The sequence below is a fragment of the Salminus brasiliensis genome, chromosome 18 (genome assembly GCF_030463535.1).
Source record: "Salminus brasiliensis chromosome 18, fSalBra1.hap2, whole genome shotgun sequence".
Taxonomy (NCBI): Eukaryota; Metazoa; Chordata; class Actinopteri; order Characiformes; family Bryconidae; genus Salminus; species Salminus brasiliensis.
In genome coordinates, this window is record NC_132895.1 from 16,979,951 (window position 1) to 16,998,897 (window position 18,947).

Below are 18,947 nucleotides of genomic sequence, written 5' to 3' on the forward strand. Positions count from 1 at the left end.
ATTCTCAATAGGTTCATAGTACATGTTTCTGTGCTTGGCAGAATAAAGTGTAAACACCATTAAGAAAGCTTAACCCTGCTACTACTCTATTTGCAGCATTACTTATTTTATTATAAATGTGCCTTTATCCATTCTGTATGCTTAATTCCCTCACTTGTGCTTTCCCTATGGCTTTGGATTGGGACTTTTCTCAAACCTTGGTTGCTTGCTTGTAGAGACTGTCAGAGCTTCATACCACTTGCCTATATTGTCCTTACTCTGCCTCTTTTTAGGCAAATAAACTGAAACTGTTTGGTTGTTACATGAATAAACTACTGAATGTTTGCATGTGTTCCGAATGTTAGCATTAGGAGCATGCCTAAATCCTTCTGAAGTTCCCTTTTCTTTTCCTTGTCCCTCCAGGGATCTAAACCGGTCTGACTCTGACTCCTCACTATCTCTGTCCCAGTATGGTGAGGGTCAGCGTCCGTCCCATCCTCTGGGTAGCAGGTCAATGTTCTCCAATCCTAATGGGGCAGGAGGCAGTTTGGGGGACAGCCCGCTGTTCCAGAAGAAGCTGTTCAGCATGGAGAAGTGTGCAAGCCTGGGGGAGATTCACACTCAGTCTTCCGGCCTGACGTCAGCCGAGTCCACTCGTTCACTCAGCCCCACCAGCAACGACGCAGACGGGTCATTAGTGGTAACGAGCAGTGTACTCTGTCCACAGCTCCACAGCAAGAGGAGCCCAGGGGACGAGGACAGTGGCTCAACTGGAGAAGACGCTGAGACCTCCAGCTCCAGCCGCAAGAAACACACCTTCCCCAGAATCTTCAACAAGCATAAGCATAAGAAATAATTGGGGCAGGCCAAGCCCTGGCCTAGAAAGGGTTAGAAAGTGCTTCTAGAAGCTTCACCACAGTATAGGAGTAAAAACCGTAATACATGAAGTGTACAGTCACATGTGGACGGACTATATCCTTTAAAAGACATCGGTACTGTCTATATAGGTCTAAGGGAGCATCTACTGTATGATTTTTACAAATATATAGATTTTATTTTTTGGTTTATTGAGTGATTGTTGGCTGATGGGAACAGACAGGTTAGTGTGTGGATGTGTGATCTTGTGTAAAAGTATTTATTGTGCAGATTAGAGGAACATGTTGGTATCTCCATTTTAAACAATTTTACATTTTTCTTTCTATTTTCATACAAGTTTCTTGTGCTTTGATATATAATTCTTTCTCTCATGAATTAAAACAGCAGAACAGCAGCTAATTCAGCTTAAACAACATGATAACTTGTAAAGGCAACCTACCGTGACCTGTTACAGATTTACGAGCATACCAGATACAGACAGATGGATCTTTTCAGTGTTGATCAATTTTTATTAAATGCATGAACACATATGCCTCACAAATGTACCTGATGTTGCTTACTTTCCCACACCTGGCTCCTTATTGTATCCAGACACAGCACTGACAGGTTTTATTAGGCCTATAACAGTATTTGGCCAAAGACCCCGGCCATCTAGTGGCATCACTGGACTTTCCATTAAGCGATTTGCTTCCTGATATTCAACCTGTATACTTTTTTTGTTCATGGGCTTGTAGACCCATTTGAACATATACTCCCCGGACAAAAAATTGCATGTTTAAGGTGGTGCTAACTGCAGGGTCCAGCAGATGGCGTTGCATGATGATAATCAAGCTGTGACAGAATTTATAGATTTAGAAGAGGTGGTACAGTGCAGTAAATGTCTGGTTGGGTGTGTGGAAAATGGGTTGGAAAGCAGATGTTAATGATTGGCAAAAAGGAGTGACTGCATTTGGGCTTGCCAAAGGCCGGTGTGTAAATGAAGGAGCTGAATTTGCAGGTGCATCAAAGCTCACGGTCATACAGATCTACCAGCAGTGGCAAATATTCCAGTCTACAGGAAATTCTCATCATTTTTGAGCAGAAATGGGCTAAGGCCTCTTGCATGCAACTCTGCTCCATATGTTGATGGTATGCAGTTCTCTGTGGAGTGTTGTTTCAGAAATTGAATGACCTGCTTTGACTTCTAAAAGTAATTTTGCCTGAAAATGAAGCGATTTTCATTCACAAGCTGGGAAAAACATCAGCAGTTCCTGTCCATCAGTTGAATCTTTTTGGCCACAGTTCTCACAAGAATTTCCTGTTGACTGTCGACTTTTGCCACTGCTGGTAGTATGACTGTAGACCTCGATACACCTGCAAATTCTGCTACATAATCATTCCTCTTTGTCATGCCTGCTTTGCGACCCATTTTCCACACTAACAAGACATTCACTGCACTGTAGCACATCCTCTCAATCTATGAATCCTGTCACACAGCCTACCTTATACAAACCCATCTGCAGGAGCCTGAAGTTAGTACCACCTTTTGTTCAGGGAGCTTGTTTTCATTTTGGTTATCCTTCCCAAACATAAGTGTTGGGTCAAATACCTTTAAAATTGCTCATGTGTTTACCCCACCCTCCCAGCCAGTCATTCATGTACTTCCACCCCTGTAGTCCGGCTTGCCGGAGCAAGTTGAGTCTTGTTCATTCCACGTGACCTTCTTTTTTACACACACTCTGGAGGCATTCTGTCCTCCAATCTGAAACTTCTCAGTACTACTGGTCGTTAATTTCTCTGTTCTGCTTAAGCAACATTACAAAGTTGTACAAAGTGTAATTCAGAGATGTCTTAAAGGGGTCATTCAAAGTGGTTGGGTGTTAAATGCTCCATTATAGAGAAATGTATCAAGTCACAATTGTTTACAGTGGTGGTGATAGGAACCAGACATCTGAAGTGTTTAAAGCTACATCACAGAAAGCTGTTACATGAAATGGGTGCGATGTCGCCTGATGCCTTTTCTACGTTTTTGTTTTTCTTCAGAATAGATTCTAAAAACATTGGTAATAAATTAATTAAATTAGTATTCTTTAAAAAAATGTTCTTCACGTTATGAGAGCCTTGAGAGACTTCTACACTGTTAGAGTTCAGTAGGCAAGCCTCCAAAACAATCAATTAAAACAGAATTACTGCTTAATTATAATTATATATAATTAGTGTGTAATTTATTTTAAGATGAACTGTTAGATAGACTGTTCTTAAAGTGCTGTTAGCTGCCTAGAGAAGTTTTTTTTTTCCGATGTCATGCCATAGTAGTGCTGGGCAACATGACCTTAAATTAATATAACACAATTAATATAACATTTAACCTGGATTACTCTGCTTTCCAGATGCACAGTCGTGTGATTACACGTGTGGTAGTATGTTAGGGAACAGTACTAATAGAATTCATAGAATTTTAAACAGAACAAAACAAATAATCAACATGGGTGATGTTCTGACTGTCTGTTTTGATTAACTGCCCAGTCCTATGCCAGTGGTCAGAATGAATTTTATTAGTTTGGTTTGATTCTGTTTTTCCTGCATTGCTTTTGATTGATTTTGACTGCATAATGGTTAAAACTGTTTGATAAGCTGTAAAATGCAGAATAAAGACCACATTTTAAACAGTTACATAAGAAAATAACAGTGTCTTAAGATAATCTTCACAAAATAAGACTTTCTTATTATACTATATATATTATATAATATTTTAGATTTTATTTTTAAGAATTGCATTAAAGAACAATTGGCAACAAAGATTCTGACTTTAACCAGTATTTTCTGTTTTAATTTTGAGACTTTAGGTTAGGACTTCTCTGATAAACACTACTGAGCAAATTATTGGGAAGATACTGGTGAAGGAGGCCCATTGTTATGAACTTAAGATTATCTTAAGATTTTTTTAAGGTATTTCTTCGGAAATCCAGCCCCTGGTTCCTATCAGCTCCACATGAAAGAAATCTCAAAGTGTTACTCTACAATGCAGAAGATCATATTAAAATCCTTGAAATTCATTTATTTACATTTCAACAAGTAAATCACATCAGTGAAATTCCCATGACAATCAAACAATGCAGGAATCCAGTTGCTGCCCAAAAGTAGTGTCATTTTCATTGGACATAGCAACTCGTCTTCTGGTACTAAAAATTAAACTATCTTGACTGAGGTTTTTACAGTTACGCCATTCATTACACCCACTGGAGTGAAAGAATCTGTGCATAAGTACCAGCAGAATGGTTTAATCAGCGCTCAGCACACACTGCAGCAGTACATACAACATAGTCTGAGGGTTTGTTTGCATCTGGACTGATGCTCATCTGAGTTTGGAGTGGAGATGTAAATCCAGAGTGCTTTTCAAAGCAAAAGTCTTCAGTAAGCTGCCAGCAAATCCAAGTTTAGAGATGTTACCATGGAGCCCAGAGTAAACATACAGTATCTCTCCTTCTTCGTGGAAAGAAGCCGTTGCACACTGTGGTTCTGCAGTTGGCGTTTCCAATCACAAAAGCATTAAAGCAGTCTTTTGAGCGCCCGTTTGTAATTAAAAAAAACTAGATCATATATTCATGGATAAATAGGAGGGAGAAATACACAGAATGAAAATAAACGTTTTACGTCTTCATGGGCGATAAACCATAAAGACAGTCAAGTAATAATGATGAAATGAAGTTTGACTAAACTAAACAATGGTTTTGCTCGCTTACACCCACTTTTATCCACTGACATCCAGACAAAATCAAACACAATAAAATAAAATACATAATCATAAATATGATGTGTTGGAGGACTAGTTCAACAATTGTCGTTCTGAAGAATCCCCATTGGGGAAGACCTTATTACTCTCCAGATGCTGGCTGTGGGCGAAAGCTTCAATCAGACATTTTAAGAACAGAAGACCACAAAGCAGGATGTCTCCATTAACCAGATAACTGGAACCCAAAGTTGAGGTGTGTCCAAAAGGGATGGGCCTCAGCTCTTGTCCTATTGGATAGGTTTGAGTTTAGGTTTACATTATCAGGCTAAAGTGAGAAATCCTTCTTTGTGGAACAGCCCCAGAACAATGGGCCTCATCCACCAAGCATTCTTAAGAGAAAATGTCTTCTTAAAATCCACTTACACAATTTTCATGAGTTTCACAAGTTCATCACAAAGATGAACTTAGGATGTTTTCACACTAGCATTTTTATTCCAGTGGCCTGGTTCCTTTTGTTTCATGACTCTTTTTCACATGACTACTTGTTTGCAGGTGTACCTGCAGGGTATAATGCCATGACTCCAGAAAGCACTGTTCACCTCTTGAGTGTCTGTATCCATGTAAATTGAGGAAAGGTAATAAAAAAAATTAACCTATGTGCATGATGAGACCCTCCCCCAAACCAAGCCCAGAATCAGCCCTGGGGGCAAACGTGTGTATTTGGCACAAGTGTGAAAATGCCCCTATTTGGGATTTGTTCTATTTACAAAACAATGGGATTTGCAGAGCATTTTTAGGAAGATTTTGGTGAATGAGGCCCCATATCCCTGAAAAACAAATCATATTAGAAATACTTATTTACAGTTCCCTTAAACTGAACTCCTCTGATTACCACAAGGAAATTTAAGGACGGCACTGTTTAGGCACTAAACAACAGATATTGCAGTTCGTATGGAGTCTGATTTTCTTTAGTATGCTCTCAGGACAGGTGTGTTATAAACTCTTTGCCCCGTTTAAGAACATTTATTTTCCAAACAAACAGTGTGTGCAGATATTTAATGCAAAGATGTGTTTTAATTACACAACTTGTGTAAAATGTATATAAACACATCATTGCTTAGAGTGCAATCCCTGCGGCAGTGTGAGCTTTCGTCCCATGGTCATGATATAGGGAGAGTTTTCTACACTTGTAGTTCCCCCTCCTGAAAGAGGGTGCAGTAGAAGAGGGCAGTGTTATGCCTCACTACTCTCCCAGGTCATGGCAGTAAAGTCCACCTCAGTCAGGTTGACGGTGTAGGGTCCCTCTATTCTCTCTGGTTCCACATGCTGCTCCTGAGTGCTGCTGTTCAGGTTGTTGACCCTCCAGGAATTGAGTGGCCGGATGGCTTTCTGAAAGCGCTGAGAGAGCAGACACAGGGAGTCAATGCACACATTCTAAACAGATCCCCGTCTTTCGTTTCTGTATCTAGATATGGCGCCTACTCTGAAACAGGAGGGTTGTGGGTAAACCATGATTAGCTAGGTGATTGAGTGGCAACATAAGTTCATCATCACAAGTTAAACAACTCACATCTTTCAGTGTTCCAGTCTCCCTGCTGACGGCTACAGTGGCCCAAATTGGGATCTGGAGGCAGCAAAAAGCTCCCATACACACCCCCAGCGCCTTGCCCCACAGCGGATACACATACTGGCCGTACACAAGTGAGGTCCTATACATCTCAATGAAGATGTAGGTCAGGATGAACTAGATGAGGAAAAAAACAAACAAAAAAAGGATTCTGAATGGACGCTGCCAGAGAAACACATGAAACCATTCAGAAGAAGACACAGAGTCACATTAACACTATAAATGATTTACAACACTGGAGCCTGGTGTTCATTTCAGTATCAGTCAGAAGCACTCATTTATTCATGATAGGTTCTGACCTCTATATGACCTCTGCAGATATTTGCAAACAAATGAACAAACTGAAGACAAGAACTACGTTCTACACTACACTCTTAAAAACAAAGGTGCCACAACTGGTTCTTTGAGGGATGCCTCAGAAGAACCATTTCAAAAACCTTCAGATCTACTACAGTAGTACATCGTCCATTTTTTGGAGTGTCCAAATCGTAAAGTGGAATTTGGAGGTGATTTTGAGGGCACAACAATCTCCCACAATGCACTTGTACGATATAGTAAACATTGTATCTAACTACATCTGCTGAATGTGAATGAAAATGCATTGTGAGACTTGAGCTGCGAACTGGAGCTGATGACACTTGCTCTTATAAGCAGAAGATAGTTTAGAGCAACTGCACTGCATTAATATCAAATATTTTCTCATGTATTTCATTAAAAAGAGGCTTATGTTTCTAAGCTACATAATGGTTAAAGATTATATTCCATGAACAGCACAGTGCTTTTACTGATTCAGAATTCAGTTCATGTGTGTACGGAGCTTTAAACATGGCTCAGCCACTCACAAGTTTGTTTTTGCACCCAATGCTGATGCCTGATAGGGAAGTGTCTGAATTCACTGGTGGTTCTACCACTACTTAGTGAACTAAATTGTCTCTCCTTGTATAGCGCAAAACTAATGTGGGAGTAGGGATCCATTCCAGTCACAACCAGGGCCTATGGGTCCTTTTTTTTACTCTAACTGCATACTTTTCATATTACTTTCACAATAGTTACTGAAAAAATGATTGAGTAGTACATGCTAATTAATAAATCTGTCGGAAGTGTGAATTTTAAACTTTCAATCAATACCACTTTTGCATACCGAGATCAAACATGCCTTTGAGTTAAAGTGATTTCAATTTGTAGTAGTTACAACTGCTACAATATATAGCAGTTACTGAATAACACATCTAGAGCAGGGCTGTATATTGTGATGTACAGGGCTGTATATTGTGATGTACAGGGCTGTATTGTAATACAATATGTATCACAATACAGGGGTACAACTTAATATATATTGCAATACTGTATATTATGATTTTATATCACATTTTAGGGAAACTGTCTTTGTATAAAAACACACCATCATATGCATTAAATCTGAGTAAGAAAAACATTTACTTTTATGCAATCAAAACAGCGTGATCTGAAGACTAACTGAAAGTAATAACTAAATAATATGAATTCAAGAGAATAACAAAACTGTGATCATTTATATTCACATGACACCAAACCTAGGTCAAACCACACTGACCAGCATCCTTTAGACAGATCTATGCCTTTTACTGTGGTAACACAAATGTGATATGGGAATTAAATGGTTACATGACACCAAATGCATGAAGTGAGTTTACTGTAAAGAGATAAACCATCCATAATGTGCTCACCAGTAACAAGAAAGGTGTGAAGAATACCCAGCATGCTTTGAAGTACAGCAGCACCTTGGTGCACCAGGGTGGACAGCGACAAATCATGTCCACTATGTCCTGGCAGAACTGGTTCACCCCTGTGTTACACAAATCACATGCAAATAGTTATTAGCACTCATCTGAGCATATTCACCTACGCTGCAAGCGTGACTCAAAACAACCTGTACAGAGAGAATACAGTTACATAGACACCTACAGACACAAACTGATATGGATATGAGAAATGCAAAAAGTAAATCTAGAACCCACATCTGTGTCAAAATGTGGAAGTTTTAATACTGACCAGCTGAACTATCAATGCACTGTGAAGATCCTCTTAAAGGTGCACTAATATGCAAAACTGTATTTCTCTTGGCACAGCTGAATAATGAGGCTTTAGACACTGTTGTCCAGCATAAATTAAATAGGACTGTAAAACAGGCCAATTCAAAAAAACTTAAAACATCAGTCATTTATCATCTCTTATCTCCAACGAACACTTCCTCAAAAACAAACTGGACTACCTCGGCTGAACAACGTGCTAGGCCTTAAAGCTAATCTGGATACATGCTTTTCAGCTGGCTAACTGCATATTGCACCATGAGGACAATAAGATAACAGTAACACTATCCAGTAATGATTAAGAAATATTCCATAAGCTTAGGTTTTCATGAGCACACCATAAAAAAAGGAATTCAGTATTTAATTCATAGGCAAAATAGCAGGGTTGTAAATAGGATTGTAGGATCCTAATAGGACTGCTGGGCCTTTTTTCCACCCCTACTTACATATATATTTTAAAAAATCTTTTGTTTCTTTACTTGGTTGAGTTCAGTATGATGCTCATTCTCTTTTTAAGAATCTCTGTTTCAGAAAAATGCTTTTGGGAAACCCAGTTCTGGACTGAAACTGTAACAAAATTGCTTCCACATTTCCAAAAAAGAATGGCAAAAAAGTGCTGGCAATATTTGTCATGTCAGAATGAGATGAAAAGGAGTTGGGGATGCACACCATAAAAGAATGAGATGCCCAGACACATGAAGAGAGTGATAATGATGAGACCAAAACTGGTGCTGAATGAGTCAATGAGGGTGAACCAGTATATCCCTCCCTGTTAGAAAACAGACATGAACAGACACAAGAACTGTTAGAAAACACACACACAAACATTTTTCTATGACAGCAATGGTATGTAGAGTGTATCTTGTAAAGTAGATAACAGATAAGATAATCCTTTATTAGTCCCACAGTGGGGAAATACTCAGTGTCACAGCAGAAAAGATAGCAAGACACTCAGATGCAAAACGTAGATAAATTACCACTATTTACAATATAAATAATAGAAGTAAAAAAAAATTACAAATAATTGCAAATTGACGCTTAATTGTACATGGGGGGGGTATTTCATAATTGTTAGAAATTAATTGTACATGTGGGGTATGAGGAATAGTATTTCCCTCCATTCCTCACAAATAAACCTAAAAGAAGAGTCAGCTACTCACATTAGTAACCAGCAACAGGCCCATCAAGTAGAATCCAAAGCAGAGTAGGCCCAGGAATAGAGTCTTGTGCTTCATATTGGACCTCAGCTGAGGAAACTCATCCAGCACTGCTGTGGTAATGCCTTCCATGTTACCAAACTGTGGGGGTTAGAGAAAGCAGCATGTAACAAAAAGTTTTTTACTCTTCCTGTAAAGTTTCCATTTTGTAGATACAAGGTTTCTGCAAGACAGGCAGCATCGGTATGCATGTCTATATATGCAGGAAGTTGCATCATGATGTGGTATAGTAGCTGTGGGTCCGTAGCATGCTATGAAGTAAGGCAGGATGTATGAAGACATTTCCCACTTCATTTGGTCAACAAGGTTTATCAACAAGAATGTCATGATACCTAGCTGGCACACCTTGACACAACTAATACAATTTATCAGTAGTCTTAATATAGAAGGAAAAATACAATAAAAAAATAAAAATAATGAATATGTGTCTTACTAGTGTGTCCACACCCAGCATGAAGAGCATCAGGAAAAACAGAATGGCCCAGAAAACTGAACCAGGAAGGAGAGCCAAGGCCTCTGGGTATGCTACAAAGGCCAAGCCTGGACCTGAGAGTGCAGCAAAAACACGATTCATTCAGCTCATCGTTTTTTATGGGATTCAGCAGATCATGTTTTAGTCGATTCACTTGGGGGAATGAGGAGGAGTGTCTGCTGATTTGATTAAGCAGACATGCTGGACTAGATTTACCTGTGTCTGCCACTTCTTCCACACGCACACCCTTCCTCCAGGCCATATGACCCAAGATGGAGAAGATTGCAAAGCCTGCAAAGAAGCTGGTGGCACAGTTGCCTATGGTGATCACCAGGGTGTCCCTAGCACACAAAATTAGTTTTTTTAGAACTACTGTTTAGACAAAAATTAGATACAATTGCAAATTATTATTATAAAAAAAACCTAACCTGATGACATTATTGTCAAATTTATTGTAGGATGCCATAGACAAAAGACCTCCGACTCCAATTCCTAATGAGTAGAAGATCTGTGATGCTGCATCGTTCCACACCTACATAAACCCAGTCACACCACATTACAAATCTGTGCAGATATTGAGAGAAAAGCTCAACAAACAGTTCAGGCATCTACACAAACAAATAACACAAACAATGCAGAAGTCATAGACTGACAGTGCCGCTGGTACCTGTGCATTAGCCAGTCGTCCCCAGACTGGAGTGAGATAAAAAGCTACGCCCTGGAGAGAGCCCTCCAGAGTGGCCCCTCTGATGATCAGAACTATCAGCACAAAGTAGGGGAAGGTGGCCGTCACATACACAACCTGAAAGCAGAGAAAATAGGAGAAATTGGAACTTCTTTATATTTACCAGGTAATTACCCAAAATAACAAGTTAAAACCAACTCCAAATGTTTATGAGGAGCTAATAAATGTTACATTTATTAAATGAACGTCTGAAAGTCGGTTCCTTAAGTTTTGCACTTGAGCTACTAGGCCAATAAGTAAATTTGAAGTAATACAGGTTTTTATCTACCAATTAGCATAGTGGAAATATTATACCTATATCATTACACACTTACATAAGCTTACATCAAGCAGATATGCTTATCAATGCTGTTGCACAAAAACCTTGTATCTCCAAAATGGCAACTTTACAGTAGATTAAAAGATTTTATGCCAGGTCATTTAGGATTTCTATAGTCCATTCGTCACAAAGCTTCCAATATATATTGGAAGTTGTACAGGAATTACTGTCCTTAGTATGACCCAAAGATTCTGTATGGAAGAGCATTCTACTTGTTGGTAAACACCAAAAATATAACCTTTATCCAGACTTCTCACATTCAGCTACGCCATTTGTATCCTGCCTGAACTGGACCTCACCTTGCCTGAGCTCCGAATGCCCTTAAGCATGCAGAGGAATATGATGACCCAGGCAGCTAGCAAACACAGAGCCAGTTGCCACCTCACCGGACCAGGGTCATTCAAGCCTGTACTATGCGACACCCCCAAGACACGCTCACTGTAAAACACACACACACGCACACACACACACATACATAAAAAGTCAGACAGGAACCAATGCACACCACACAGTGTAAAGAATTTCAAAGAATTTCACCACAGTTATTTTCAACCAGGTTTTCAGCAGCTTATGAGTGTGTAGAGGTCTGTGGCCAATATGCTCTTCTTCCACTTCAATCAAAGAACAATTATTTGTATCACAGCTAGACTGTGTGCCTAATATCATCTAAGCACTTTAGTTAAGGAAAGGCACATGATAACATACAACATATATGGACAAAAGTATTGAGACACACCTCTTAATCACTAATTTCAGTTTTTTTATTTAGTCTCATTGCCATAGATGTATAAACACACATTAGAAAGAATGAGTGGTTCTACAGAGCTAACTGAATTCCAACGTGGAACTGTAATAGGAGGCCACCATTGTCAGTTGGTGAAATTTCTTCTCTCCTAGATATTCCACATCACCTGTAAGTGGTATTATTGAAATGTCAAACCACATCAACTCAGCCATGAAGTGGCAGACCACAATTTACAGAGCAGGGTTGCAGAGTGCTGAGACGCATAGTGCATAAAAGTTGCCAACGCTGCTGTTAAAGCTGCATGGGGGGGCCAACTCCATATTAATGCCTATGGATTTAGAATGGGATGTTATCAAAGCTTCTGTAGCGAAATGGGTCCCAATACTTTTGTCCACATAGTGTAGTCTATACTGTGCTCATATTTTGAATGAGTTAGAGCTAGATTGCTTACTTCCAGAAGAACTCAGATGGACTCAGCGTACCATTGGTGTTGTTCTGTGGATCGAACAGAGAAAGTCCATTTAGGGAACATAAATATGGTACAGTAGTACTGTATGTTTAAAACCTCACTTCAAACAAGCTCTCATATATGTATTTATTAGGCTATTTAAACAGATATACCACTGCATATACTGAATTCTCATGAGAGCTGACATGCGTCTTATGTTCTTATACATGATTAGCAGTAACATAACACTTACCTGACACAGCTTTGCATTAGCAATAGCATCACAGGACCATGGCAGTGGGCTCTGGAAGGAACTACCCAGGTAATAAAAGGTCCAAGCAATGATAACATTGTAGTAGAGGCACACTAATGTGGACACACACAGCATCCCTATGCCAATCCCTGGATAAAGCACAGGAAGGACAGGTAAAGAGACATTTGGGTCTTGTTTCATTCCTGCAAGCAGCTGAAGAGACCCCTGGTAATTTATATTCTACTTTAATTATACTGTACAATATTCTATTTTAAATATAATTGTACAATGATGATAAACCAGACTTGTTCCAGTACTAAAATCTGATTGGCCAAGCCACCCTCAAAGCCTATATCCTCAATATACAGAAAGATAACTGCACTCATTAACTGAATTCAATAAACCCACAAGCCCTATTGTTGTGTAGGGCTTGTGTTTGTACAGCAATGTAAATCTTTAAACAAATAGCCTTGATTCTTTAATCAACTAAATTCATGTGTGTGGTACCTTTGAGCAGTGGGCAGCATTTCCAGACAGTGATGGGTCCTGCGGCGCCATACTGGCCCAAACTTAGCTCCATGAGAAAGAGTGGCATGCCCGTAAAGAACAGCATGATGAAGTACGGGATGAGAAACACACCTGCAGCACCACAAAAAACATCACTGTCACTCACTGGCTGCCTGCAGATTGATCAGCCATCAACAGACCACCTTTCATTAGGAGGATAACAGTGATAAACAGTGATAAAAAGATATACAATGATATCTAATATCACCAGCAAGTCATTACATTATGTTTTCAAAAAATATAAACTGATCCCCCTTTGTTAATTTTTTCAGAGAATTCGAGGTCATGTATACTGACCAAAAGTCTTCATGAGTATTGCATACAGTTACCAAGTGTAGTATCACAATACCTGATACCAAACAATACTGTGGTAAAAAAATGTAAAAATGCTTATCATTGATTACGCCTAGTCTGGACTAAATTGCAATTGGTGGATCAGTGATGAATTACAGTGTTTGATGTTTTTTTAATGCAATTTGACTTTATGAATATAAAAGTTGAACTGAATTGTTTGCCAAATAGTAGTTCTGAAAATTACTGAACATTCGATACTTTGCCTAACTCTATTCTTTACAATTGTCCATACAATTGTTTTTCTTTTTTCAGCAACATTGCTGAAAATCTCTGCGTCCACACAGCAAAGCAAACACAGCCCTAACACAGCCCAAAAACCTTTTGAAAAAGTTTTGAAAACACCAAAAATTTAAGAAAAGAAAAAGTATGGTTTCAAAAAAGATCCGGATAGGTGTGGCCAGGTCCTTATACATGTCTAAGCCAATCGGTCAATTGAGTCAATTTGGCATGCATTTGATTAGCCTACAGGCAGAATTCAACATCAACACAGCGTTAGCTTATTCAAACAAAGAACAGAATTAATCAACAGTGGTTCATTATTTTCCCACAACATGCTAAAACAAAAAAAACATGTTCAATTCATCAAATACAAATGTATTGAGTTACGGTGTTCTCTTGCACAGACAGTATTTATAAACACCACAAGCTATAAATGAGGAAGCGGTGTTCTTCGTCATCACTTTAATATAGTACCTGTGTTTCAGGCTGTGGGCAATTGAAGGAACGTGTATTTTTTCCAGTCCGTCAAATTTGATTTTGTTCCCCATGCCACTGAAACACTGAACAAATCTAAAAAAAAACTGACTAGCAGGAACATCTCTATTACATCTGAGTCACTCACGTGCAGACCACACCCAAGCTCTCCAAGTTGGTTCTGAAAGGATTACGACAATGGGCGTGGCTGGGGGGCGTGAATGAATGAGTGTGTGCAGCTGACTGTAGTTTTGGTATCTGCTTACAGACGCCAGAGGCTGACACTGTGCTACTATAGTTTCAAATCTGGCATTCCACTGGTACAGCATGTAGCAGCCCCTGAGATCTTGAGTGGAAGACTCAGAACATAATATGAGGTTCTTGACCACAATCCACATTCTGCGTGACATAAATCCCACACTAGAAAGAAAATGCTGTTGTTTTTTCACAAGGTATACCCACACTAGGCTTTTTCAACTTCAACAAACACACCCTAACCAGAGTTTAATATGGATTACCTACAACCACCGCCATGCAAACAACCTCATTTATAGATGCTAGCCAACCTGACAGGAGCAAATTGCTCTCTTGTTCATGATAAGATGATACCACTCAGATCCCTTTTTTTATAGATCAATATTATACTGCTATTTCTCATTTATAACACTTGACTGTTCAGAATGCATTTTCAGTGAGCTCCCTTAACATGTAGATGTCTTTTGTAATATTGCTGCAAAAGCCAATATCATGATAAGGATTAACGGACATATTGTGCAGACCTAGTTTGAGAGTGCCAGTGATATTTGATTTTACACTACATCTAAAAGTGGCGAGTATAATAATATATTATTGTTATTGTGATAAAATATGGTTTAACCTTAAATCCTTAATTTGGCTTAAATGGTCAATCAATTTATTACACACTTCTAATATCAAGGAATAGCCCCACAGAAGTTCCTTTAGTTACTGAATAATATGCCTTAGTATGTAATAAGCTTTGGCGTGTTAAGGAGTTGTATACACATTAAAATAGCATGATACATATCATGCATTGTAAACACGTCTTTATGTATCGTGATTTTTCCCATAACACACACCTCTCACAACTTCACCCTATGTCAACTTTTATATAGTGGTCGCACTGCCTTGCTGCTTTACTTTGTGCTTTCTTTCAAAAATCTATACAGACTGATGAAATAATATCTCTCTTTCTGTTCAGATGCAAAGTCCATCCCTCCTGATTATAACTCACCTCCACCATTCCGGTAACAAAGGTAAGGGAACCTCCAGACGTTTCCCAGGCCGACACAGTAGCCGATGCAGGAGAGCAGAAACTCATACTTGCCGCCCCACTGCTCCCTGGGAAGCTGGGGGTCTGCTGAAGGAGCAGGAGAGGGTGTGTGAGACACAGCACCGGGTGCACTGTTGTGAGAAACACTGAAGCCATTCAGCTGTGCTGGACTCTACCAAAGAGAGAACATGAATTCAGTCAGACACAATTCTACATCAACAAGTGGATGTGTACATCTCTGACCTCATAACAATGTAATAACATCTCTTTAGGAAATCATTCACTGCCTGATGAAATCTCTAAATATAATTAGTCTTAATAAAACACCACAAACTAGAATTTAATCAAAAATAGAGCTTGCTTTTTTAACTAACCTCTTATCTCCTCTTACTTTTACTTGAGACACTCGAATCAACTATTGTTTACTAGGCCTGCATCTCCATTGAAAAGTTATCTCACACACAAAGAACCTTATTTGAAGTCAGTCTTTAACTGCAGCTGTTGAATTCAATTTACATCAAATAAATATAATTGAGATTACACAACACTACTGTTATTATAACTGACATGGGTATGAACTGTAAAGCAGTGTTCTGGATGCGAAGAACAACAGTAACTTGACCACTAACCATTTATCTTCTCTCATAAAAGAAGGCCACTGAATACCAGTTCCAACAGAACTGCCAAATGTCCTGAAAACACTGGCTTTGGAGTGAATTAGGTGAACATTAGCAAACAATAGAGGAATAGGGAAGCAGAGCATGTTGTGTTTGATTCAGCTCTCTAATGAAAAGGGAAGTCATTCAGGTTTCCAGATGACCATGATATTGTTTCTTTGCACAATGGCTGGCAGGAGGACACTTACCAGAGCTACACGATTAAATACAGGTATCACACATATCCACACCACTGGTCTCTTTATTTACTCTAGGGTTTAATAAAAGTGGCAAACATAGAAACAATACAATAGAAAAAATAACAACATCATATGTCTTATTTATAGTGTAATTAAAAAAAGTGATGTATAATGTTGTAAAAGAGGTGTTGAGGATTCTGGGGGAAATCTTACAGAAGAAATGTGACAAGTGTAAACTATAGGCTCACAAAACTCAAGGGTGGGATTTTTTGTTCACAACTGTTTAAATGCTAGTATAGATTTTTAATTCTGATATTCAATATATATGTATGTATTTAAACAGCTGTATTAGGTTAAGTAGCCTGTTAATTTGGACTGATAGACTGATTTGTCTATTTAATAAATACCTAATTCGCTCTAACGTTACTGACGGTACTTACTTTCAAGTCAGTTGCATTAGGAGCTACTTATAAAAGTATTTGGAGATTTTAAAGATTGGAGATTTTCTTTTTTGTATTTTTCCAGGAATGAGGTCGAACAGGTTAAGTTACTTCGACATCCAGTCGCCCTTATACAAGTCAAACAAGCCTAGCAAATGTCGTCAAGCTATTGCTGACTGCCCTAGACGATTTCACACTTCTAAACATTTCCTTCATAGTTTAAAAAATGAAAACACAATAAAAAAAAATACAAATCCGACCCGTGTAAACGGTGTTGTGTCTTGGTCGGCTCACCTCCGTGCTAAGCTCGGTGTTTCCAGGTGGAGCTTTAGCCTCCTCCACACTCGGCATCTCCCCGGGGGCAGAAGCGTTCGAGCTTTTCTTCTGATGCTCGTTACATGGTTCCGGTAAAGGTTTCATCGAGACGACCGGACAGCCTCAAAAACACACGCCAGTACAGGAAGCCGCTTGGTTAACACGAAGAATTAGACAATAAGAAAAGTTACATTACGCTCCAGAAAAGCCACAGCAGTCCCCAAAAGCAGCGGCAGCGCAGGTGTACTTCACTTCGCCATGTTGTTCTGGAGGAGGGGAGGAGAGTGAGCAAGGGGAGGCTCTCCTCTCCTCACCTATCAGCCACTCCTCCTCCACAGCAGCATTCTGTCTGTCTATCTGTCTGTCTGTCTGTCTCTCTGTCTCTCTGTTTCTCTGTCTCTTCATCAGTTAGTCTGTCTCTCTGTCTATCTATCGATCTGTCTGTATCTCAGTCTATGTATTGGGTCTGTCTATCTGTATGTCTGTCTGTCTGTCTGTCTCGTTGTATCTTTATCTGTCTGTCTGTCTCTCTGTTTCTCTGTCTCTGTTTATCTGTCTCTTCATCAGTCAGTCAGTCTGTCTCTCTGTCTATCTATCGATCTGTCTGTATCTCAGTCTATGTATTGGGTCTGTCTATCTGTATGTCTGTCTGTCTGTCTCGTTGTATCTTTATCTGTCTGTCTGTCTCTCTGTTTCTCTGTCTCTGTTTATCTGTCTCTTCATCAGTCAGTCTGTCTCTCTGTCTATCTATCGATCTGTCTGTATCTCAGTCTATGTATTGGGTCTGTCTATCTGTATGTCTGTCGGTGTGTCGGTCTATCTGACTGTCTATCTATGTCTCAACCAAGAAACTTAAAAAAATGTATTCAATTCAGATTTTTTATTCCGCATTTCCTTTCTGCCATAAAACACGTAACTGACTCAAGGCCAAATGTGTATGCTGCTGGTCTTCTGTTACTGACTGTGTTGCAGAGCTTTTTGCTCTCGTTTCCACAGGAAATCACACTGCAATGACAGGAAATTGCTTTTTCGCTAGTAAGAAGTGAAGACCATGAGAGATCACCTCATTCTGAAAACATGTGAACCCTTTTCATAGAGCCTTGCTTTTGTCAGTATCTCAGTTTAGGGCTATATTTGGACTCTAGTCTACTCACACTACATTGGTTATTAGTGAACAGGGAAGTACTTCTGTATAAGTCACTCTGGATAAGGGTGGCTGCTAAATTCCGTAAATGTAAATGTATATGTCCTCATTGTCAATATAAAGGTTTATTTTTGTCTATATGAAACTCATTCAGTTCTGATTGTTTTGGCTGTTGAGTTGTGTGTCTGTAGTGAACATAAGCCCCTGCGTGAAGCTTCAGTCCGTACTTTTCCTCTGTGTGTTTTGTTGTTTCCAGGAGATGCTCAGACAGGCTCCTCCTCCTCCTCCTCCTGTGAGAAGGGCTGTGTCTGTGTGTGTGTGTGTGTGTGTGTGTGGCTCTGTGTGTGTGGCTCTGTGGGAGTGGCCTCAGGTCCTCCAACCACAAAGGAGGAAGAAGCGTTAAAAGGGAAGGGGAAGAGGTGTCGGCTGTGCCATTATTAATGCGCCCTACTCAGACAATGTTCTGATCCAGAAACACCACCAGTCTCATATCCTTCTTTATATATTTCAAAAAACAGAAATATACATCTGAATATTTTACCATCAGACCCCTGACTGGGCACAGACTGATCCAAACTTAAAATGTGTGATAACATTTAAAGAATAAATGTTTCGAAGACTCGTGTTGATCCATGTGTAAAGATAATTAATTGGTACATTAAGATATTTGTTCAGTAAATGATACATGGATAAATGTAAAACCTTTGGGTGTGTTTTTTATGAAAAAATATTTGGAAATATATACTTTTTTAAGTATATACTTTAACTCACCTTTTTAAAGTATTTTGTTAAGGGTATCGATCAGGGGAATAAAGTGCTTGTGGA

The 18,947-nt window shown here is 39.2% G+C and overlaps 2 protein-coding genes across 4 annotated transcripts in view; one reads left to right on the top strand and one right to left on the bottom strand.

The window, feature by feature from the left end:
• stim1b (stromal interaction molecule 1b) overlaps positions 1-3,890 on the top strand; it is a 40,662-nt gene extending 36,772 nt beyond the window's left edge. For all 3 annotated transcript variants that reach the window (XM_072662594.1, XM_072662596.1, XM_072662595.1), the window contains one exon: positions 403-3,890. In XM_072662594.1, the coding sequence (XP_072518695.1) occupies positions 403-835 (433 nt within the window). In that variant the 3' untranslated portion in view covers positions 836-3,890. The remainder of the gene's footprint in view (positions 1-402) is intronic.
• slc6a7 (solute carrier family 6 member 7) lies at positions 3,872-17,222 on the bottom strand. Its single transcript, XM_072662597.1, has 15 exons — positions 16,958-17,222; positions 15,329-15,539; positions 12,970-13,101; positions 12,463-12,611; positions 12,213-12,256; positions 11,316-11,454; positions 10,620-10,754; positions 10,381-10,484; positions 10,169-10,293; positions 9,914-10,026; positions 9,424-9,561; positions 8,933-9,032; positions 7,901-8,019; positions 6,138-6,311; positions 3,872-5,965 (listed from the first exon to the last, which is right to left on the bottom strand). The coding sequence occupies exons 1-15, from the start codon at positions 17,081-17,083 to the stop codon at positions 5,801-5,803; spliced, it is 1,974 nt and encodes a 657-aa protein (XP_072518698.1). The 5' UTR covers positions 17,084-17,222; the 3' UTR covers positions 3,872-5,800.
• Between the last annotated feature and the right edge of the window lie 1,725 nt (positions 17,223-18,947).